Genomic DNA, 25000 nt, shown 5'->3' with positions numbered 1-25000 from the left:
AGGTTATCTTGTTAAATAACCATACAGTCCTCTGCCATTAAACAAATGTAATAAACAGTTAATTCACGTTGAAACCCTATTGAAATTACCAGTTAATTAACGCTACCACCCCTGGTCTCAGGAAGGAGGGGGACTTTGTGGAGCGTCGTTGGAAGGACGTGAGGGTAGGAGACTTCGTGAAGGTGTTGTCTAACGAGATCCTCCCAGCTGACCTGTTGTTTCTCCACACCTCCGACCCTAACGGGTGTGTCACGTTGAGACCGCCACCCTGGATGGAGAGACCAACCTCAAACAGAGACAGGTCGTCCCAGGACTCTACACACAGGTGAGGATTAATGACGTTAAAGTCCCTGTTTTGAAAATATAAGGCCTCACTGTGTCATTGTGAAAGGCCTCACTGTGTCATTATGAAAGGCCTCACTGTGTCATTATGAAAGGCCTCACTGTGTCATTATGAAAGGCCTCGTTATGAAAGGTCTCACTGTGTCATTATGAAAGGCCTCGTTATGAAAGGCCTCACTGTGTCATTATGAAAGGCCTCACTGTGTCATTATGAAAGGCCTCACTGTGTCATTATGAAAGGCCTCGTTATGAAAGGCCTCACTGTGTCATTATGAAAGGCCTCACTGTGTCATTATGAAAGGCCTCACTGTGTCCTTATGAAAGGCCTCACTGTGTCATTATGAAAGGCCTCACTGTGTCCTTATGAAAGGCCTCACTGTGTCCTTATGAAAGGCCTCACTGTGTCATTATGAAAGGCCTCACTGTGTCCTTATGAAAGGCCTCACTGTGTCATTATGAAAGGCCTCACTGTGTCCTTATGAAAGGCCTCACTGTGTCATTATGAAAGGCCTCACTGTGTCATTATGAAAGGCCTCACTGTGTCATTATGAAAGGCCTCACTGTGTCATTATGAAAGGCCTCACTGTGTCATTATGAAAGGCGTCGTTATGAAAGGTCTCACTGTGTCATTATGAAAGGCCTCGTTATGAAAGGCCTCACTGTGTCATTATGAAAGGCCTCACTGTGTCATTATGAAAGGCCTCACTGTGTCATTATGAAAGGCCTCGTTATGAAAGGCCTCACTGTGTCATTATGAAAGGCCTCACTGTGTCATTATGAAAGGCCTCACTGTGTCATTATGAAAGGCCTCACTGTGTCATTATGAAAGGCCTCACTGTGTCATTATGAAAGGCCTCGTTATGAAAGGTCTCACTGTGTCATTATGAAAGGCCTCGTTATGAAAGGCCTCACTGTGTCATTATGAAAGGCCTCACTGTGTCATTATGAAAGGCCTCACTGTGTCATTATGAAAGGCCTCGTTATGAAAGGCCTCACTGTGTCATTATGAAAGGCCTCACTGTGTCATTATGAAAGGCCTCACTGTGTCATTATGAAAGGCCTCACTGTGTCATTATGAAAGGCCTCACTGTGTCATTATGAAAGGCCTCACTGTGTCATTATGAAAGGCCTCACTGTGTCATTATGAAAGGCCTCACTGTGTCATTATGAAAGGCCTCGTTATGAAAGGCCTCACTGTGTCATTATGAAAGGCCTCGTTATGAAAGGCCTCACTGTGTCATTATGAAAGGCCTCACTGTGTCATTATGAAAGGCCTCACTGTGTCATTATGAAAGGCCTCACTGTGTCATTATGAAAGGCCTCACTGTGTCATTATGAAAGGCCTCGTTATGAAAGGCCTCACTGTGTCATTATGAAAGGCCTCACTGTGTCATTATGAAAGGCCTCACTGTGTCATTATGAAAGTCCAACATTCTTTGAAATAATGTGTCTTTGTATTCATGAGTTATAATGAAAGCTTCTGCAATTACAGGTTTGTTTTAATGGATTCTGGAACCATCGAAACACATTCCAGTTCTGGGAAACTGTCCTTCCTGCCTTCCTCCTAAACAGTTTGAATGTGTGTACTTTTATTTTCAGGATTTTCCTTTTAATCCGCAACACTTCAACAGCACAGTAGTCGTTGAAAAACCCAACGACAACCTCAATCATATCAAAGGTTACATGTGAGTATTAGCAACAACAACAACAACAACACTATTATACTGTATCCAAAGAGGCCAACCAAACCAGTCATGTTGTGTATGAATGAAGCCAAGCTAAATGGATCAATACGTTACTGTATTTCTCCTGATGCTCTAAATAAATCAAATCAAATCAAATCAAATCAAATCAAATTTTATTTGTCACATACACATGGTTAGCAGATGTTAATGCGAGTGTAGCGAAATGCTTGTGCTTCTAGTTCCGACAATGCAGTAATAACAAGTAATCTAACTAACAATTCCAAAACTACTGTCTTGTACACAGTGTAAGGGGATAAAGAATATGTACATAAGGATATATGAATGAGTGATGGTACAGAGCAGCATAGGCAAGATACAGTAGATGGTATCGGGTACAGTATGTACAAATGAGATGAGTATGTAAACAAAGTGGCATAGTATAGTATAAAGTGGCTAGTGATACATGTATTACATAAGGATACCGTCGATGATATAGAGTACAGTATATACGTATGCATATGAGATGAATAATGTAGGGTAAGTAACATTTATATAAGGTAGCATTGTTTAAAGTGGCTAGTGATATATTTACATCATTTCCCATCAATTCCCATTATTAAAGTGGCTGGAGTTGAGTCAGTGTCAGTGTGTTGGCAGCAGCCACTCAGTGTTAGTGGTGGCTGTTTAACAGTCTGATGGCCTTGAGATAGAAGCTGTTTTTCAGTCTCTCGGTCCCAGCTTTGATGCACCTGTACTGACCTCGCCTTCTGGATGATAGCGGGGTGAACAGGCAGTGGCTCGGGTGGTTGATGTCCTTGATGATCTTTATGGCCTTCCTGTGACATCGGGTGGTGTAGGTGTCCTGGAGGGCAGGTAGTTTGCCCCCGGTGATGCGTTGTGCAGACCTCACTACCCTCTGGAGAGCCTTACGGTTGAGGGCGGTGCAGTTGCCATACCAGGCGGTGATACAGCCCGCCAGGATGCTCTCGATTGTGCATCTGTAGAAGTTTGTGAGTGCTTTTGGTGACAAGCCGAATTTCTTCAGCCTCCTGAGGTTGAAGAGGCGCTGCTGCGCCTTCTTCACGATGCTGTCTGTGTGAGTGGACCAATTCAGTTTGTCTGTGATGTGTATGCCGAGGAACTTAAAACTTGCTACCCTCTCCACTACTGTTCCATCGATGTGGATAGGGGGGTGTTCCCTTTGCTGTTTCCTGAAGTCCACAATCATCTCCTTAGTTTTGTTGACGTTGAGTGTGAGGTTGTTTTCCTGACACCACACTCCGAGGGCCCTCACCTCCTCCCTGTAGGCCGTCTCATCGTTGTTGGTAATCAAGCCTACCACTGTTGTGTCGTCCGCAAACTTGATGATTGAGTTGGAGGCGTGCGTGGCCACGCAGTCGTGGGTGAACAGGGAGTACAGGAGAGGGCTCAGAACGCAACCTTGTGGGGCCCCAGTGTTGAGGATCAGCGGGGAGGAGATGTTGTTGCCTACCCTCACCACCTGGGGGCGGCCCGTCAGGAAGTCCAGTACCCAGTTGCACAGGGCGGGGTCGAGACCCAGGGTCTCGAGCTTGATGACGAGCTTGGAGGGTACTATGGTGTTGAATGCCGAGCTGTAGTCGATGAACAGCATTCTCACATAGGTATTCCTCTTGTCCAGATGGGTTAGGGCAGTGTGCAGTGTGGTTGAGATTGCATCGTCTGTGGACCTATTTGGGCGGTAAGCAAATTGGAGTGGGTCTAGGGTGTCAGGTAGGGTGGAGGTGATATGGTCCTTGACTAGTCTCTCAAAGCACTTCATGATGACGGATGTGAGTGCTACGGGGCGGTAGTCATTTAGCTCAGTTACCTTAGCTTTCTTGGGAACAGGAACAATGGTGGCCCTCTTGAAGCATGTGGGAACAGCAGACTGGTATAGGGATTGATTGAATATGTCCGTAAACACACCGGCCAGCTGGTCTGCGCATGCTCTGAGGGCGCGGCTGGGGATGCCATCTGGGCCTGCAGCCTTGCGAGGGTTAACACGTTTAAATGTCTTACTCACCTCGGCTGCAGTGAAGGAGAGACCGCTTGTTTTCGTTGCAGGCCGTGTCAGTGGCACTGTATTGTCCTCAAAGCGGGCAAAAAAGTTATTTAGTCTGCCTGGGAGCAAGACATCCTGGTCCGTGACTGGGCTGGGTTTCTTCCTGTAGTCCGTGATTGACTGTAGACCCTGCCACATGCCTCTTGTGTCTGAGCCGTTGAATTGAGATTCTACTTTGTCTCTGTACTGGCGCTTAGCTTGTTTGATAGCCTTGCGGAGGGAATAGCTGCACTGTTTGTATTCGGTCATGTTACCAGACACCTTGCCCTGATTAAAAGCAGTGGTTCGCGCTTTCAGTTTCACACGAATGCTGCCATCAATCCACGGTTTCTGGTTAGGGAATGTTTTAATCGTTGCTATGGGAACGACATCTTCAACGCACGTTCTAATGAACTCGCACACCGAATCAGCGTATTCGTCAATGTTGTTATCTGACGCAATACGAAACATCTCCCAGTCCACGTGATGGAAGCAGTCTTGGAGTGTGGAGTCAGCTTGGTCGGACCAGCGTTGGACAGACCTCAGCGTGGGAGCCTCTTGTTTTAGTTTCTGTCTGTAGGCAGGGATCAACAAAATGGAGTCGTGGTCAGCTTTTCCGAAAGGGGGGCGGGGCAGGGCCTTATATGCGTCGCGGAAGTTAGAGTAACAATGGTCCAAGGTCTTTCCTCCCCTGGTTGCGCAATCGATATGCTGATAAAATTTGGGGAGTCTTGTTTTCAGATTAGCCTTGTTAAAATCCCCAGCTACAATGAATGCAGCCTCCGGATAAATTGTTTCCAGTTTGCAGAGAGTTAAATAAAGTTCGTTCAGAGCCATCGATGTGTCTGCTTGGGGGGGGATATATACGGCTGTGATTATAATCGAAGAGAATTCTCTTGGTAGATAATGCGGTCTACATTTGATTGTGAGGAATTCTAAATCAGGTGAACAGAAGGATTTGAGTTCCTGTATGTTTCTTTCGTCGCACCATGTCACGTTAGTCATAAGGCATACGCCCCCGCCCCTCTTTTTACCAGAAAGATGTTTTTTCCTGTCTGCGCGATGCGTGGAGAAACCTGTTGGCTGCACCGCTTCGGATAGCGTCTCTCCAGTAAGCCACGTTTCCGTGAAGCAAAGAACGTTACAGTCTCTGATGTCCCTCTGGAATGCTACCCTTGCTCGGATTTCATCAACCTTGTTGTCAAGAGACTGGACATTGGCAAGAAGAATGCTAGGGAGTGGTGCGCGCTGTGCCCGTCTCCGGAGTCTGACCAGAAGACCGCCTCGTTTCCCTCTCTTTCGGAGTAGTTTTTTTGGGTCGCTGCATAGGATCCACTCCGTTGTCCTGTTTGTAAGGCAGAACACAGGATCCGCGTCGCGAAAAACATATTCTTGGTCGTACTGATGGTGAGTTGATGCTGATCTTATATTCAGTAGTTCTTCTCGACTGTATGTAATGAAACCTAAGATGACCTGGGGTACTAATGTAAGAAATAACACGTAAAAAAACAAAAAACTGCATAGTTTCCTAGGAACGCGAAGCGAGGCGGCCATCTCTGTCGGCGCCGGAAAACCATTACTTTACTGTACTTTACTGTAAACCATTACTTTACTGTATTTCTCCTGATGCTCTAAATAAACCATTACTTTACTGTATTTCTCCTGATGCTCTAAATAAACCATTACTTTACTGTATTTCTCCTGATGCTCTAAATAAACCATTACTTTACTGTATTTCTCCTGATGCTCTAAATTAACCATTACTTTACTGTATTTCTCCTGATGCTCTAAATAAACCATTACTTTACTGTATTTCTCCTGATGCTCTAAATTAACCATTACTTTACTGTATTTCTCCTGATGCTCTAAATAAACCATTACTTTACTGTATTTCTCCTGATGCTCTAAATAAACCATTACTTTACTGTGTTTCTCCTGATGCTCTAAATAAACCATTACTTTACTGTATTTCTCCTGATGCTCTAAATAAACCAATACTTTACGGCTCTAGCAGCTTCTCACCGACGTTCTTAGAGCCCCGTAGCTTTTATAGCAGCTGCTATGTCCACTCTCCAGTCCAGTTTGGCCATAAAGGGAGAGAATTAATGAATAGGCTGCGTCTGAAATTGCATCCTGTTCCCTATGTAGTGCACTACTTTTGACAAGGGCCGTAGGGCATGGCACCCTATTCCCTATGTAGTGCACTACTTTCGACTAGGGCCGTAGGGCATGGCACCCTATTCCCTATGTAGTGCACTACTTTCGACTAGGGCCGTAGGGCATGGCACCCTATTCCCTATGTAGTGCACTACTTTCGACTAGGGCCGTAGGGCATGGCACCCTATTCCCTATGTAGTGCACTACATTTGGACGCACTACTTTTGGGTGCCATTTTGGACACGTCCATGGAGAATATATAGGAGGTAATGAATACCTAATGAGACGTGAGTGTAAAAGAATGTCTCTCTGCAGAGAGACGGCTGATAACAGGAAGTAGGGCTTTGGGATTGACAGTCTGCTGCTGAGGGGGTGTACCGTCCGAAACACAGACCACGCAGCTGGGTTCGTGGTGTACGCAGGTGAATATGACCTCTGACCTCTGAGCTCTACTGTTACATCTTTACGTTCCTGGTTAAGTTATTACATTTACGAAGTTTGTTAATTACAGCATTTGGAACATTTGAGTCTTTAAATTGAAACACCAGAAAAGACGACGAGCCCCGTTTGAGTAAACACTTTGAGTAAACACTTTGAGTAAACACTTACCTGCTTGCGACCACGTAGCGGTTTACTAGCGGCTCGCCGCTGGCCAAGTTGGCGCCGCTACAGCGTTTCGCTCATCTCTTGTTTCAGGCCGTGAGACCAAGTCCATAACTACAGACCCAGGTACAGACGCAGCAAACTGGAACGCAAAATGAACATGCACGTGCTCTTCTGTGTCATTTGTAAACCATACCAAGCCATATAGGAAAACGAGGTAAAGTTAACCTACCCTACATTAATTACCATACAATTACTACCTCATATTGTACTAATATACCTTCCCTATCAACATATAGGTTTACGTACTGATATAGCCAAGACAACTGCATCTTCTAGCAATGTACTGTATGAAGAAGTTAAGTCCCAAATGACACCTTATTCCCTACATAGTTTTATTCCCTACACTACTTTTGACCAGAGCCCCATAGGCTCTGCCATTTGGGACACACTTCAGCTCGCAGGGTTAATAACTAGTTAACTAGACACCGGGCCTGATAGGACAGCTCAAAAAGCTTCTGCTCTTTTCTGTCCATATTAAACACATGGATGGGTGGAAGAGGCAGGGCCAGGAGCAAGGAAGGAGGGCGTGGGCAAAACAACACATTCACTAGCCAAGGTTAATGTTCTCTTCCAGTGACCTTTATAGGAAGACATTGACCAGTGATCACGATCAGGTCGTAAGGTTAACTTTCTAATCCATTGAACTTTATACACTCATAAAGGCTGTCCCGACCGACGAACACTTTTTGGTTCCTGTTAGAACTCATTTGGTGTCCATGTAGAACTTCTTTGCGTAAAAGGTTTTACATGGAACTCAAAAGGGTTCTAACCTGGAACCAAAAGGGTTCAACTTGGAACCAAAAAGGTTCTTGGCAAGAGTTTTCCTATGGCTCAAGATTGCATTTTTTTTCTCTAAGAGTCTAGGAAGTAATGTAAACATTGATCAGGTCCAGCAAGATTAATGTTGTAATCCATGGACCTTAATAGGAAGACATTTAAACATCAGTCATCATCCATCAGTATATAGAGTGAAGAAGAAGAGGGGAAAGGAGGGAGGAAAAAGGGACAGAAACAACCCCTGTTCTGAGGTAGAGGAGTGTGATTAATCCACCTGTCCTTACTGTCCTTTTTCTTTCATACCCTCCTCTCCTCTCCTCCTGTTCTCACCCTCCTCTCCTCTCCTCCTGTTCTTATCCTCCTCTCCTCTCATCCTGTTCTTACTCTCCTCTCCTCTCTTCCTGTTCTTACCCTCCTCTCCTCTCCTCCTGTTCTTACCCTCCTCTCCTCCTGTTCTTACCCTCCTCTCCTCTCATCCTGTTCTTACCCTCCTCTCCTCTCCTCCTGTTCTTACCCTCCTCTCCTCTCATCCTGTTCTTACCCTCCTCTCCTCTCATCCTGTTCTTATCCTCCTCTCCTCATCCTGTTCTTACACTCCTCTCCTCTCCTCCTGTTCTCACCCTTCTCTCCTCTCCTCCTGTTCTTACTCTCCTCTCATCCTGTTGTTACCCTCCTCTCCTCTCATCCTGTTCTTACCCTCCTCTCCTCTCCTCCTGTTCTTACCCTCCTCTCCTCTCCTCCTGTTCTTACCCTCCTCTCTGCTCATCCTGTTCTTACCCTCCTCTCCTCTCCTCCTGTTCTTACCCTCCTCTCCTCTCCTCCTGTTCTTACCCTCCTCTCCTCTCATCCTGTTCTTACCCTCCTCTCCTCTCATCCTGTTCTTACCCTCCTCTCCTCTCATCCTGTTCTTACCCTCCTCTCATCCTGTTCTTACCCTCCTCTCCTCTCATCCTGTTCTTACCCTCCTCTCCTCCTGTTCTTACCCTCATCTCCTCTCCTCATGTTCTTATCCTCCTCTCCTCTCATCCTGGTCTTACCCTCCTCTCCTCTCATCCTGTTCTTACCCTCCTCTCCTCTCATCCTGTTCTTACCCTCCTCTCCTCTCATCCTGTTCTTACCCTCCTCTCCTCTCCTCCTGTTCTTATCCTCCTCTCCTCTCATCCTGTTCTTACCCTCCTCTCCTCTCATCCTGTTCTTACCCTCCTCTCCTCTCATCCTGTTCTTGTCCTTTCTCTCCTCTCATCCTGTTCTTACCCTCCTCTCCTCTCATCCTGTTCTTGTCCTTTCTCTCCTCACATCCTGTTCTTACCCTCCTCTCCTCTCTTCCTGTTCTTACCCTCCTCTCCTCCTGTTCTTATCCTCCTCTCCTCTCATCCTGTTCTTACCCTCCTCTCCTCTCATCCTGTTCTTACCCTCCTCTCTACTCATCCTGTTCTTACCCTCTTCTCATCCTTGTCTTACCCTCCTCTTGTCCTTTCTCTCCTCCTTTTGCTCCATTCCTTGTCCTTCCTCTTCTACTTCCTTTCACTCCATTCTCTCACCCCTTCATCACCTTCTCCCTCCCTCCTTTTCCCCTCTCCTTCCCCAAACAGGTCATTACATCTGGCTGGAGTAATTTCCCAGCATGCTTCTCTTCCTGATACCAGACAGCCATGGTCATCTGGACCCGCCCCCTCTGTCTAGCTTCTACATGTTCTTGACTATGATCATACTACTGCAGGTAGCGAGAGTGTGTGTGTGTATGTGTGTGTGTTGGGAGAAACATCATGATCGGTGAACAACCATAAAGCATTTGTGTGTCTGTGAGTTTGAGTGTGTACCAGTATGACATCACCCTTCCTTCCTTCCTTCCTTCCTTCCTTCCTTCCTTCCTTCCTTCCTTCCTTCCTTCCTTCCTTCCTTCCTTCCTTCCTTCCTTCCTTCCTTCCTTCCTTCCTTCCTTCCTTCCTTCCTTCCCTCCCTCCTTCCTTTCTTCCCTCCTTCCTTCCTTTCTTCCTTCCTTCCTTCCTTCCTTCCCTCCCTCCCTCCCTCCCTCCCTCCCTCCCTCCCTCCCTCCCTCCCTCCCTCCCTCCCTCCCTCCCTCCCTCCCTCCCTACCCCCCTTACCTTCTTCCTCTCTCCCTCCTCTTTTCCTCCCTTCCTCATCTCTTCCTTCTCTTCCTCCCTCCTCTCTTCCTTCTCCTTCAGATCCTGATTCCCATCTCCTTGTACGTATCCATTGAAATTGTGAAGGCGAGTCAGGTGTTCTTCATCACTAACGACATAGACCTGTATGATGAAGAGACAGACAGCAGAGTCCAGTGTAGAACCCTCAACATCACTGAGGACCTGGGACAGATTCACTACGTCTTCTCGGACAAGACTGGTACCCTCACAGAGAACAATGGGAACTGTAAAGTAACAATGGGAACTGTTAAGAAACAATGGGAACTGTAAAGAAACAATGGGAACTGTTAAGAAACAATGGGAACTGTAAAGAAACAATGGGAACTGTAAAGAAACAATGGGAACTGTTAAGAAACAATGGGAACTGTAAAGAAACAATGGGAACTGTAAAGAAACAATGGGAACTGTAAAGAAACAATGTGAACTGTAAAGAAACAATGGGAACTGTAAAGAAACAATGGGAACTGTAAAGAAACAATGGGAACTGTTAAGAAACAATGGGAACTGTAAAGAAACAATGGGAACTGTAAAGAAACAATGGGAACTGTTAAGAAACAATGGGAACTGTAAAGAAACAATAGGAACTGTTAAGAAACAATGGGAACTGTAAAGAAACAATGGGAACTGTAAAGAAACAATGGGAACTGTAAAGAAACAATGGGAACTGTAAAGAAACAATGGGAACTGTAAAGAAACAATGGGAACTGTAAAGAAACAATGGGAACTGTAAAGAAACAATGGGAACTGTAAAGAAACAATGGGAACTGTAAAGAAACAATGGGAACTGTAAAGAAACAATGGGAACTGTAAAGAAACAATGGGAACTGTAAAGAAAAAATGGGAACTGTAAAGAAACAATGGGAACTGTAAAGAAACAATGGGAACTGTAAAGAAACAATGGGAACTGTTAAGAAACAATGGGAACTGTTAAGAAACAATGGGAACTGTAAGGAAACAATGGGAACTGTTAAGAAACAATGGGAACTGTAAAGAAACAATGGGAACTGTTAAGAAACAATGGGAACTGTAAAGAAACTATGGGAACTGTTAAGAAACAATGGGAACTGTAAAGAAACAATGGGAACTGTAAAGAAACAATGGGAACTGTAAAGAAACAATGGGAACTGTAAAGAAACAATGGGAACTGTAAAGAAACAATGGGAACTGTAAAGAAACAATGGGAACTGTAAAGAAACAATGGGAACTGTAAAGAAACAATGGGAACTGAAACCAGTTGAACATGCCCTGCTGTTCAAAAAGCATCCGAGGACCTTTGTACCCAAAAGACATTAGTTGATTGTGGCCGTCAAGATCGCTGGATGTAATTTGAGCTCTTCCACTAGTTGTCTACTTAGTTGTTTTTTGGGTATTTTAATAGGACTTGCTTCAGCATTGATGTTTGTTGGTGGTCCAGTCTTTGATGGTATAAACCAATTAAGGAGTGTGCCTTTACGTATTCTCATCACAAGTTCCACAAACCCCCGCTGGCTTATCAACTTTAACCCTGGTTTCAACCATCTGGACCACAGTTTAGCAGGTACTGCTATGGGAATCAACCTCTCTCTTGTTATCAAATGCTGATGCAGTTTTAATTAGGGGTTCTAGCACCAGTAATTATGAAAAATGGCCCTTTCTAGTTTCATCTGGTTCTGTAGTCTACCGACTGTAATCTGCTCCAGGATCGGTTTATGCTGTCTAGCCAACTCCTATGATCATTAAACATCAACAGGAGTTGGCTACACAGCACAAACAGATACGGGCCCAGTTTATACTAACTGAGTGAGTACAGTGAATATGTTTTGGCTCTCCTCTCCAGACGTCCGTCTGCCTGTCCCTGGGGAGGCTGATGACACAGAGGAAAGAGGTTCCCTTCCTCCAGAGACCACTCCCTTTGAGGACAGGATGGACCCTGGAAGAAAAACCATGACCATGACCCAGAAGTAATACAATGTTGCCATGGTGCCCAGCGACCTCACAGGAACAAGGAAGGAAGTGCCCAGGGGGAAGTAGCATTCAGCAGTCCACTGGTGAGAGTATAGCTGTATGATAACAACAACAATAGAAACAATGTATCCATACCGCTCAAAGCAGGAACGTTTTGGATGGTGAAATACCTCAAATAACTCAACCTAAAACACAGCATATAATGTTTTTATGACTCTGTGGTCAGAGGGTGTGTCCCTTTGCCGTATCTGTAGTTGCACATGTGGTCATGCTGAGCAACATGACGCCATGGGCTACTGATATCACATCAACATCAACATCACATCAACATTATATCACATCAACATCAACATTATATCACATCAACATTATATCACATCAACATTATATCACATCAACATTATATCACATCAACATTATATCACATCAACATTATATCACATCAACATTATATCACATCAACATCACATCAACATTATATCACATCAACATTATATCACATCAACATCACATCAACATTATATCACATCACCATTATATCACATCAACATTATATCACATCAACATCATATCAACATTATATCACATCAACATTATATCACATCAACATTATATCACATCAACATCACATCAACATTATATCACATCAACATTATATCACATCAACATCACATCAACATTATATCACATCAACATTATATCACATCAACATCACATCAACATTATATCACATCAACATTATATCACATCAACATTATATCACATCAACATCACATCAACATTATATCACATCAACATTATATCACATCAACATTATATCACATCAACATTATATCACATCAACATTATATCACATCAACATTATATCACATCAACATTATATCACATCAACATTATATCACATCAATATCACATCAACATTATATCACATCAACATTATATCACATCAATATCACATCAACATTATATCACATCAACATTATATCACATCAACATTATATCACATCAATATCACATCAACATTATATCACATCAACATTATATCACATCAACATTATATCACATCAACATTATATCACATCAATATCACATCAACATTATATCACATCAACATCATATCAACATCACATTACATCACATCCACAGTAGGTTGCAGTAGTAGATTGCAGTAGTAGGTTGCAGTAGTAGATCGCAGTAGTAGATTGCAGTAGTAGGTTGCAGTAGTAGATTGCAGTAGTAGGTTGCAGTAGTAGATTGCAGTAGTAGATTGCAGTAGTAGATTGCAGTAGTAGATTGCAGTAGTAGGTTGCAGTAGTAGGTTGCAGTAGTAGGTTGCAGTAGTAGATGGCAGTAGTAGGTTGCAGTAGTAGGTTGCAGTAGTAGATTGCAGTAGTAGATTGCAGTAGTAGGTTGCAGTAGTAGGTAGCATCAAACATATTTCCACTTTGACATTGTCGGGGTAGTAACAAAAAAAGTGGCCCCCCCCAAAAAATACTCAATTGAATCAATTTTAAATTCAGGCTGTAACTCAACAACATTTGTAAAGAACTTACTGAAGGCGCTGTACTCCACAGCCCATACTGCATTAATACTTTAATAACCAACACCGTCCCATAGAGGTACAGTAGAACAGTATGGTGTTTCATTCTGTCCCCCTGTCCTGTCTGTGTACAGGAAACAGAGGTGGTGCCAGACAGAAAGCTACTTCAGCGTGTTCTGAGAGGTGGTGGTGACGGGGCAGAGAGACACGCCCACTGCCGGGAAACAGATCTCTACCTGGACTTCTTCTTGGCTCTCGCTGTCTGCAACACGGTGGTGGTTTCCACGGCAACGCAGGCTCAGGCTCAAAGACGGAGAGTGAGTCGTGCTCTGTTCCAAGTGTTCCGTTCCTCTCCTCCGTTCTCTTCTCTTCACTGTGACCCTGACTTGGTGTAGGAGAGAGGAAGATGGGATGCGGAGGAGAGAAGGAGGAGAAGAGACGAGGAAGAGTGGAGGAAGATGGGGAGGAAAGGAGGGAGAGAGGGAGATGGGATGAGGAGGAGGGAAGGAGGAGAAGCGAGGAAGAGGAGTGCAGGAAGAGGGGGAGGAAAGGAGGGAGAGAGGGAGATGGGATGAGGAGGAGGGAAGGAGGAGAAGTGAGGAGGAGGAGTGGAGGAAGAGGGGGAAGAAAGGAGGGAGAGAGGGAGATGGGATACGGAGGAGGGAAGAAGGAGAAGCGAGGAGGAGGAGTGGAGGAAGAGGGGGAGGAAAGGAGGGAGAGAGGGAGATGGGATACGGAGGAGGGAAGAAGAAGAAGCAAGGAGGAGGAGTGGAGGAAGAGGGGGAGGAAAGGAGGGAGAGAGGGAGATGGTTTTGTGACCTCAACTTCTAAGACCGCAGGTTATATAACAATATTTGATCTTGATCATAATATTAAACCTTCCTAAATTAAAGGCGGCCTTCGTGATAGAGCCTGATGGTTGAAAATGTGCCATTTTATCAGAAAATAATTTCTAGGAAGTACATTTTACTTATAGGATATATGTAGGGTAGAGTTCTGCCCTACAGTCCAGATATCTGGCAGTAAGGCTATAGCACTGCCCTGCAGCAGTCCAGATATCTGGCAGTAAGGCTATAGTACAGCCCTACAGTCCAGATATCTGGCAGTAAGGCTATAGTACTGCCCTGCAGTCCAGATATCTGGCAGTAAGGCTATAGTACTGCCCTACAGTCCAGATATCTGGCAGTAAGGCTATAGTACTGCCCTACAGTCCAGATATCTGGCAGTAAGGCTATAGTACTGCCCTGCAGTCCAGATATCTGGCAGTAAGGCTATAGTACTGCCCTACAGTCCAGATATCTGGCAGTAAGGCTATAGTACTGCCCTGCAGTCCAGATATCTGGCAGTAAGGCTATAGTACTGCCCTACAGTCCAGATATCTGGCAGTAAGGCTATAGTACTGCCCTGCAGTCCAGATATCTGGCAGTAAGGCTATAGTACTGCCCTGCAGTCCAGATATCTGGCAGTAAGGCTATAGTACTGCCCTACAGTCCAGATATCTGGCAGTAAGGCTATAGTACTGCCCTGCAGTCCAGCTATCTGGCAGTAAGGCTATAGTACTGCCCTGCAGTCCAGATATCTGGCAGTAAGGCTATAGTACTGCCCTGCAGTCCAGATATCTGGCAGTAAGGCTATAGTACTGCCCTGCAGTCCAGATATCTGGCAGTAAGGCTATAGTACTGCCCTGCAGTCCAGATATCTGGCAGTAAGGCTATAGTACTGCCCTGCAGTCCAGATATCTGGCAGTAAGGCTATAGTACTGCCCTACAGTTCAGATATCTGGCAGTAAGGCTATAGTACTGCCCTGCAGTCCAGATATCTGGCAGTAAGGCTATAGTACTGCCCTGCAGTCCAGATATCTGGCAGTAAGGCTATAGTACTGCCCTGCAGTCCAGATATCTGGCAGTAAGGCTATAGTACTGCCCTGCAGTCCAGATATCTGGCAGTAAGGCTATAGTACTGCCCTACAGTCCAGATATCTGGCAGTAAGGCTATAGTACAGCCCTGCAGTCCAGATATCTGGTAGTAAGGCTATAGTACTGCCCGGCAGTCCAGATATCTGGCAGTAAGGCTATAGTACTGCCCTGCAGTCCAGATATCTGGCAGTAAGGCTATAGTACTGCCCTGCAGTCCAGATATCTGGCAGTAAGGCTATAGTACAGCCCTGCAGTCCAGATATCTGGTAGTAAGGCTATAGTACTGCCCGGCAGTCCAGATATCTGGCAGTAAGGCTATAGTACTGCCCTGCAGTCCAGATATCTGGCAGTAAGGCTATAGTACTGCCCTACAGTCCAGATATCTGGCAGTAAGGCTATAGTACTGCCCTGCAGTCCAGATATCTGGCAGTAAGGCTATAGTACTGCCCTGCAGTCCAGATATCTGGCAGTAAGGCTATAGTACTGCCCTACAGTCCAGATATCTGGCAGTAAGGCTATAGTACTGCCCTGCAGTCCAGCTATCTGGCAGTAAGGCTATAGTACTGCCCTGCAGTCCAGATATCTGGCAGTAAGGCTATAGTACTGCCCTGCAGTCCAGATATCTGGCAGTAAGGCTATAGTACTGCCCTGCAGTCCAGATATCTGGCAGTAAGGCTATAGTACTGCCCTGCAGTCCAGATATCTGGCAGTAAGGCTATAGTACTGCCCTGCAGTCCAGATATCTGGCAGTAAGGCTATAGTACTGCCCTACAGTTCAGATATCTGGCAGTAGGGCTATAGTACTGCCCTGCAGTCCAGATATCTGGCAGTAAGGCTATAGTACTGCCCTGCAGTCCAGATATCTGGCAGTAAGGCTATAGTACTGCCCTGCAGTCCAGATATCTGGCAGTAAGGCTATAGTACTGCCCTGCAGTCCAGATATCTGGCAGTAAGGCTATAGTACTGCCCTACAGTCCAGATATCTGGCAGTAAGGCTATAGTACAGCCCTGCAGTCCAGATATCTGGTAGTAAGGCTATAGTACTGCCCGGCAGTCCAGATATCTGGCAGTAAGGCTATAGTACTGCCCTGCAGTCCAGATATCTGGCAGTAAGGCTATAGTACTGCCCTGCAGTCCAGATATCTGGCAGTAAGGCTATAGTACTGCCCTGCAGTCCAGATATCTGGTAGTGAGGCTATAGTACTGCCCTACAGTCCAGATATCTGGCAGTAAGGCTATAGTACTGCCCTGCAGTCCAGATATCTGGCAGTAAGGCTATAGTACTGCCCTGCAGTCCAGATATCTGGCAGTAAGGCTATAGTACTGCCCTGCAGTCCAGATATCTGGCAGTAAGGCTATAGTACTGCCCTGCAGTCCAGATATCTGGCAGTAAGGCTATAGTACTGCCCTGCAGTCCAGATATCTGGCAGTAAGGCTATAGTACTGCCCCGCAGTCCAGATATCTGGCAGTAAGGCTATAGCACTGCCCTGCAGTCCAGATATCTGGCAGTAAGGCTATAGTACTGCCCTGTAGTCCAGATATCTGGCAGTAAGGCTATAGTACAGCCCTGCAGTCCAGATATCTGGCAGTAAGGCTATAGTACTGCCCTACAGTCCAGATATCTGGCAGTAAGGCTATAGTACAGCCCTGCAGTCCAGATATCTGGTAGTAAGGCTATAGTACTGCCCTGCAGTCCAGATATCTGGCAGTAAGGCTATAGTACTGCCCTGCAGTCCAGATATCTGGCAGTAAGGCTATAGTACAGCCCTGCAGTCCAGATATCTGGCAGTAAGGCTATAGCACTGCCCTGCAGTCCAGATATCTGGCAGTAAGGCTATAGCACTGCCCTGCAGTCCAGATATCTGGCAGTAAGGCTATAGTACTGCCCTACAGTCCAGATATCTGGCAGTAAGGCTATAGTACTGCCCTGCAGTCCAGATATCTGGCAGTAAGGCTATAGTACTGCCCTGCAGTCCAGATATCTGGCAGTAAGGCTATAGTACTGCCCTGCAGTCCAGATATCTGGCAGTAAGTCTATAGTACTGCCCTGCAGTCCAGATATCTGGCAGTAAGGCTATAGTACTGCCCTGCTGTCCAGATATCTGGCAGTAAGGCTATAGTACTGCCCCGCAGTCCAGATATCTGGCAGTAAGGCTATAGTACTGCCCTGCAGTCCAGATATCTGGCAGTAAGTCTATAGTACTGCCCTGCAGTCCAGATATCTGGCAGTAAGGCTATAGTACTGCCCCGCAGTCCAGATATCTGGCAGTAAGGCTATAGCACTGCCCTGCAGTCCAGATATCTGGCAGTAAGGCTATAGTACTGCCCTGCAGTCCAGATATCTGGCAGTAAGGCTATAGTACAGCCCTGCAGTCCAGATATCTGGCAGTAAGGCTATAGTACTGCCCTGCAGTCCAGATATCTGGCAGTAAGGCTATAGTACTGCCCTGCAGTCCAGATATCTGGCAGTAAGGCTATAGTACTGCCCCGCAGTCCAGATATCTGGCAGTAAGGCTATAGCACTGCCCTGCAGTCCAGATATCTGGCAGTAAGGCTATAGTACTGCCCTGCAGTCCAGATATCTGGCAGTAAGGCTATAGTACAGCCCTGCAGTCCAGATATCTGGCAGTAAGGCTATAGTACTGCCCTACAGTCCAGATATCTGGCAGTAAGGCTATAGTACAGCCCTGCAGTCCAGATATCTGGCAGTAAGGCTATAGTACTGCCCTGCAGTCCAGATATCTGGCAGTAAGGCTATAGTACTGCCCTGCAGTCCAGATATCTGGCAGTAAGGCTATAGTACAGCCCTGCAGTCCAGATATCTGGCAGTAAGGCTATAGCACTGCCCTGCAGTCCAGATATCTGGCAGTAAGGCTATAGCACTGCCCTGCAGTCCAGATATCTGGCAGTAAGGCTATAGTACTGCCCTACAGTCCAGATATCTGGCAGTAAGGCTATAGTACTGCCCTGCAGTCCAGATATCTGGCAGTAAGGCTATAGTACTGCCCTGCAGTCCAGATATCTGGCAGTAAGGCTATAGTACTGCCCTGCAGTCCAGATATCTGGCAGTAAGTCTATAGTACTGCCCTGCAGTCCAGATATCTGGCAGTAAGGCTATAGTACTGCCCTGCAGTCCAGATATCTGGCAGTAAGGCTATAGTACTGCCCCGCAATCCAGATATCTGGCAGTAAGGCTATAGTACTGCCCCGCAGTCCAGATATCTGGCAGTAAGGCTATAGTACTGCCCTGCAGTCCAGATATCTGGCAGTAAGGCTATAGTACTGCCCTGCAGTCCAGATATCTGGCAGTAAGGCTATAGTACTGCCCTGCAGTCCAGATATCTGGCAGTAAGGCTATAGTACTGCCCTGCAGTCCAGATATCTGGCAGTAAGGCTATAGTACTGCCCTGCAGTCCAGATATCTGGTAGTAAGGCTATAGTACTGCCCTGCAGTCCAGATATCTGGCAGTAAGGCTATAGTACTGCCCTGCAGTTCAGATATCTGGCAGTAAGGCTATAGTACTGCCCTGCAGTCCAGATATCTGGCAGTAAGGCTATAGTACTGCCCTGCAGTCCAGATATCTGGCAGTAAGGCTATAGTACTGCCCTGCAGTCCAGATATCTGGCAGTAAGGCTATAGTACTGCCCTACAGTCCAGATATCTGGCAGTAAGGCTATAGTACTGCCCTGCAGTCCAGATATCTGTCAGTAAGGCTATAGTACTGCCCTGCAGTCCAGATATCTGGCAGTAAGGCTATAGTACTGCCCTACAGTCCAGATATCTGGCAGTAAGGCTATAGTACTGCCCTACAGTCCAGATATCTGGCAGTAAGGCTATAGTACTGCCCTGCAGTCCAGATATCTGGCAGTAGGAACAGTGATGTACACAGTGAAGAGAAATCCAATTTATGTATTTCAGCAGAGCCATCAATTAAATTAGTCTGCCTCTTTATCTATCTACTTCTCAGATTTATCTTGAATTATATACTTGCTCTGTCCTCACTGGAAACGTTGTTGGCCAAAACGTTCTCCTTCTCTCCCATCAGTGGTCAGTGTTAATTTACCTAATTGCTCTTTGAGGCTCCAGACAAAATGTCTAGGTCCCTTTTTACTAAATTAACCACACACACACACACACACACACACACACACACACACACACACACACACACACACACACACACACACACACACACACACACACACTCACTCACTCACTCACTCACACACACACACACACACACACACACACTCGCACACACACACACACACACACACACACACACACACACACACACACACACTCACACGCACACGCACACTCACACACACACTAGGCATGGCACGACATGGGGAGATACGCCCTCGTTAATTTGATTACCCAGAGTTCCTGATTGGTTTGGGGAAGTACGAGAGAGGCCGGCGGGCTGTCCCAAGAACTCAGGATGGGAAGGTCAAAACAGTAATTCCTATTGGTTAAGTGGGCGTGCCCCTTGTGGTGCAATGACAGGCAGACCGGAGTTGCTGATTGGATGATCAGAACACAGTTTCCTCATGGTCTCATCAGACCAGTGGTAGAAAAACGACTAAATTGTCATACTTGAGTAAAAGTAAAGATACCTTAGTAGAAAATGACTCAAGTAAAAGTGAAAGTCACCCAGTAAAATACTACTTGAGTAAAAGTCTGTAGAAATGTAGTTGCTGAAATAGACGTGAAGTGTCAAAAGTGAAAGAAATCCAAATCAAATCAAATCAAATCAAATTTTATTTGTCACATATACATGGTTAGCAGATGTTAATGGTCACATATACATGGTTAGCAGATGTTAATGGTCACATACACATGGTTAGCAGATGTTAATGGTCACATACACATGGTTAGCAGATGTTAATGGTCACATACACATGGTTAGCAGATGTTAATGGTCACATACACATGGTTAGCAGATGTTAATGGTGACATACACATGGTTAGCAGATGTTAATGGTCACATACACATGGTTAGCAGATGTTAATGGTCACATACACATGGTTAGCAGATGTTAATGGTCACATACACATGGTTAGCAGATGTTAATGGTCACATACACATGGTTAGCAGATGTTAATGCGAGTGTAGAGAAATGCTTGTGCTTCTAGTTCCGACAATGCAGTAATAACCAACGAGTAATCTAACCTAACAATTTCACAACTACTACCTTATACACACACGTGTAAAGGGATGAAGAATATGTACATAAAGATATATGAATGAGTGATGGTACAGAACGGCATAGGCAAGATGCAGTAGATGGTATCGAGTACAGTGTATACATATGAGATGAGTATGTAAACAAAGTGGCATAGTTTAAAGTGGCTAGTGATACATGTATTACATAAAGATGCAGTAGATGGCATAGAGTACAGTATATACATATGAGATGAGTAATGTAGGGTATGTAAACATAAAGTGGCATTGTTTAATTAAAGTGGCTAGTGATACATGTATTACATAAAGATGGCATGATGCAGTAGATGGTATAGAGAACAGTATGTACATATGAGATGAGTAATGTAGGGTATGTAAACATTATATAAAGTGGCATTGTTTAAAGTGGCTAGTGATACATTTTTTTACATCAATTTCCATTATTAAAGTGGCTGGAGTTGAGTTAGTGTGTTTAACAGTGTGTTTAACAGTCTGATGGCCTTGAGATAGAAGCTGTTTTTCAGTCTCTCGGTCCCAGCTTTGATGCACCTTTACTGACCTCGCCTTCTGGATGATAGCGGGGTGAAAAGGCAGTGGCTCGGGTGGTTGTTGTCCTTGATGATCTTTATGGCCTTCCTGTGACATCAGGTGGTGTAGGTGTCCTGGAGGGCAGGTAGTTTGCCCCCGGTGATGCATTGTGCAGACCTCACTACCCTCTGGAGAGCCTTACGGTTGTGGGCGGAGCAGTTGCCGTACCAAGCGGTGATACAGCCCTGCAGGATGCTCTCGATTGCGCATCTGTAAAAGTTTGTGAGTGCTTTTGGTGACAAGCTGAATTTCTTCAGCCTCATGAGGTTGAAGAGGCGCTGCTGCGCCTTCTTCACAACGCTGTCTGTGTGGGTCGACCAATTCAGTTTGTCCTTGATGTGTACGCCGAGCAACTTAAAACTTACTGCCCTCTCCATTACTGCCCCGTCGATGTGGATAGGGGGGTGCTCCCTCTGCTGTTTCCTGAAGTCCACGATCATCTCCTTAGTTTTGTTGACGTTGAGTGCGAGGTTATTTTCCTGACACCACACTCCGAGGGCCCTCACCTCCTCCCTGTAGGCCGTCTCGTAGTTGTTGGTAATCAAGCCTACCACTGTAGTGTCATCCGCAAACTTGATGATTGAGTTGGAGGCGTGCATGGCCATGCAGTCGTGGGTGAACAGGGAGTACAGGAGAGGGCTCAGAACGCACCCTTGTGGGGCCCCAGTGTTGAGGATCAGTGGGGATCAGCGGAACGAATAATTAACAATTCCTTATATTAAGCAAACCAGATGGCACAATTTTGAAAATGTTGTATTTATTTATGGATAGCCAGGGGTCACACTCCAATACTCAGACATCATTTACAAACAAAGTATTTGTCTCGGTCTCTATTTCCCTCTGTCTCCCTCTCTCTCTGTCTCTGTCTCTGCCACTCTCTGTCTCTGTCTCCCTCTGACTCTGTCTCTGTCTCTACCCCAGCCAACATCCCCAGACCTGGGCTGGTAGTGGACATTGCTGATCAGCTATGCTACGAGGCAGAGAGTCCAGACGAGGCAGCCCTGGTGTACGCTGCCAAGGCGTACGGCTTCACCCTATTGGCCCGTACCCCAGACAGCATCACAGTGAGATTACCTCACGGACAAGAGCTGACCTATCAGGTGCTGGACACCCTGACCTTTGACCCCATCAGGAAGAGGATGTCGGTGGTGTTGTGTCATCCAATCACCAGGGAGATAGTGATGTATACCAAAGGGGCGGACTATACAATGATGGAGCTTTTAGAGACAACTTATGCAGGTAGGCTTATAAGTACTGTATGGTCTATATGATACTGTATGGTTCTGTATGGTTCTGTATGGTACTGTATGGTACTGTATGGTTCTGTATGGTTCTATATGGTACTGTATGGTACTGTATGGTCTATATGATACTGTATGGTACTGTATGGTTCTGTATGGTTCTGTATGGTACGGTATGGTACTGTATGGTTCTGTATGGTTCTGTATGGTTCTATATGGTACTGTATGGTACTGTATGGTCTATATGATACTGTATGGTACTGTATGGTTCTGTATGGTTCTGTATGGTACTGTATGGTACTGTATGGTTCTGTATGGTTCTATATGGTACTGTATGGTTCTATATGGTACTGTATGGTACTGTATGGTTCTGTATGGTTCTGTATGGTACTGTATGGTACTGTATGGTTCTGTATGGTTCTGTATGGTTCTATATGGTACTGTATGGTTCTATATGTTACTGTATGGTACTGTATGGTTCTGTATGGTTCTGTATGGTACTGTATGGTTCTGTATGGTTCTGTATGGTAGTGTATGGTTCTGTATGGTACTGTATGGTTCTATATGGTACTGTATGGTACTGTATGTATGGTTCTATATGGTACTGTATGGTTCTATATGGTACTGTATGTATGGTTCTATATGGTACTGTATGGTAATGTATGGTACTGTATGTATGGTTCTATATGGTACAGTAAGGTTCTATATGGTACTGTATGTTTTTATATGGTACTGTATGGTACTGTATGGTTCTATATGGTACTGTATGGTGCTACTGTATGGTTCTGTATGGTACTGAATGGTACTGTATGGTACTGTATGGTTCTATATAGTACTGTATGGTTCTATATGGTACTGTATGGTTCAATATGGTACTGTATGGTTCTATATGGTACTCTATGGTTCAATATGGTACTGTATGGTTCTATATGGTACTGTATGGTTCAATGTGGTACTGTATGGTTCTATATGGTACTGTATGGTTCTGTATGGTGCTGTAAGGTTCTATATGGTACTGTATGGTTCTATATGGTACTGTATGGTTCTATATGGTACTGTATGGTACTGTATGGTACTGTTAAATAAGACAGGTGCATATAAATGTAACTATAATAGCATCATCATGTGACCTGATTGGTAAAAAATGCTGTTACCTGGTCAGATCATGTGATCAGGATAAACTAATATCATTATAGAATTATTCATCAAAATATAATGTAATACAATATAATACATATGCCATTTAGCAGACACTTTTACCCAAAACGACTTGCGTGTGCATACATTCCGCAGCGGGAATTCAACCCACGACTCTTGGCGTTGCAAGAGCCATGTTCTATCAGCTGTGCCAAACAGGACCACATTATCACTTTACCACAGGTACAATGAGATATTACCTGGGTTATACAGGACCACATTATCACTTTACCACAGGTACAATGAGATATTACCTGGGTTACAGGACCACATTATCGCTTTACCACAGGTACAATGAGATATTACCTGGGTTACAGGACCACATTATCACTTTACCACAGGTACAATGAGATATTACCTGGGTTATACAGGACCACATTATCACTTTACCACAGGTACAATGAGATATTACCTGGGTTATACAGGACCACATTATCACTTTACCACAGGTACAATGAGATATTACCTGGGTTATACAGGACCACATTATCACTTTACCACAGGTACAATGAGATATTACCTGGGTTATACAGGACCACATTATCACTTTACCACAGGTACAATGAGATATTACCTGGGTTATACAGGACCACATTATCACTTTACCACAGGTACAATGAGATATTACCTGGGTTACAGGACCACATTACCACTTTACCACAGGTACAATGAGATATCACCTGGGTTATACAGGACCACATTACCACTTTACCACAGGTACAATGAGATATTACCTGGGTTACAGGACCACATTACCACTTTACCACAGGTACAATGAGATATCACCTGGGTTATACAGGACCACATTACCACTTTACCACAGGTACAATGAGATATTACCTGGGTTACAGGACCACATTATCGCTTTACCACAGGTACAATGAGATATTACCTGGGTTACAGGACCACATTATCACTTTACCACAGGTACAATGAGATATTACCTGGGTTATACAGGACCACATTATCACTTTACCACAGGTACAATGAGATATTACCTGGGTTACAGGACCACATTATCACTTTACCACAGGTACAATGAGATATTACCTGGGTTATACAGGACCACATTATCACTTTACCACAGGTACAATGAGATATTACCTGGGTTATACAGGACCACATTACCACTTTACCACAGGTACAATGAGATATTACCTGGGTTACAGGACCACATTATCACTTTACCACAGGTACAATGAGATATTACCTGGGTTACAGGACCACATTACCACTTTACCACAGGTACAATGAGATATTACCTGGGTTACAGGACCACATTATCACTTTACCACAGGTACAATGAGATATTACCTGGGTTATACAGGACCACATTACCACTTTACCACAGGTACAATGAGATATTACCTGGGTTACAGGACCACATTACCACTTTACCACAGGTACAATGAGATATTACCTGGGTTATACAGGACCACATTACCACTTTACCACAGGTACAATGAGATATTACCTGGGTTATACAGGACCACATTATCACTTTACCACAGGTACAATGAGATATTACCT

At 44.9% G+C, this 25000-nt stretch overlaps 1 protein-coding gene across 1 annotated transcript in view; it reads left to right on the top strand.

The window, feature by feature from the left end:
- The window catches only part of atp10b (ATPase phospholipid transporting 10B), a 57726-nt gene that overhangs the window by 13264 nt on the left and 19462 nt on the right, over positions 1-25000 (top strand). The window contains 7 exon segments of the mRNA XM_090221531.1: positions 1942-2027; positions 6562-6668; positions 6957-7034; positions 9282-9463; positions 9876-10085; positions 13473-13731; positions 21954-22275. Coding sequence (XP_090077657.1) covers positions 1942-2027; positions 6562-6668; positions 6957-7034; positions 9282-9463; positions 9876-10085; positions 13473-13731; positions 21954-22275 — 1244 coding nt within the window.

Source organism: Oncorhynchus mykiss, chromosome 25 (genome assembly GCF_057628025.1).
Source record: "Oncorhynchus mykiss isolate SJ-2025 chromosome 25, ASM5762802v1, whole genome shotgun sequence".
In the NCBI taxonomy this organism is placed as follows: domain Eukaryota; kingdom Metazoa; phylum Chordata; class Actinopteri; order Salmoniformes; family Salmonidae; genus Oncorhynchus; species Oncorhynchus mykiss.
The sequence above is the reverse complement of the archived record's forward strand: the minus strand, read 5'-3'. Positions and strand labels throughout refer to the sequence as shown.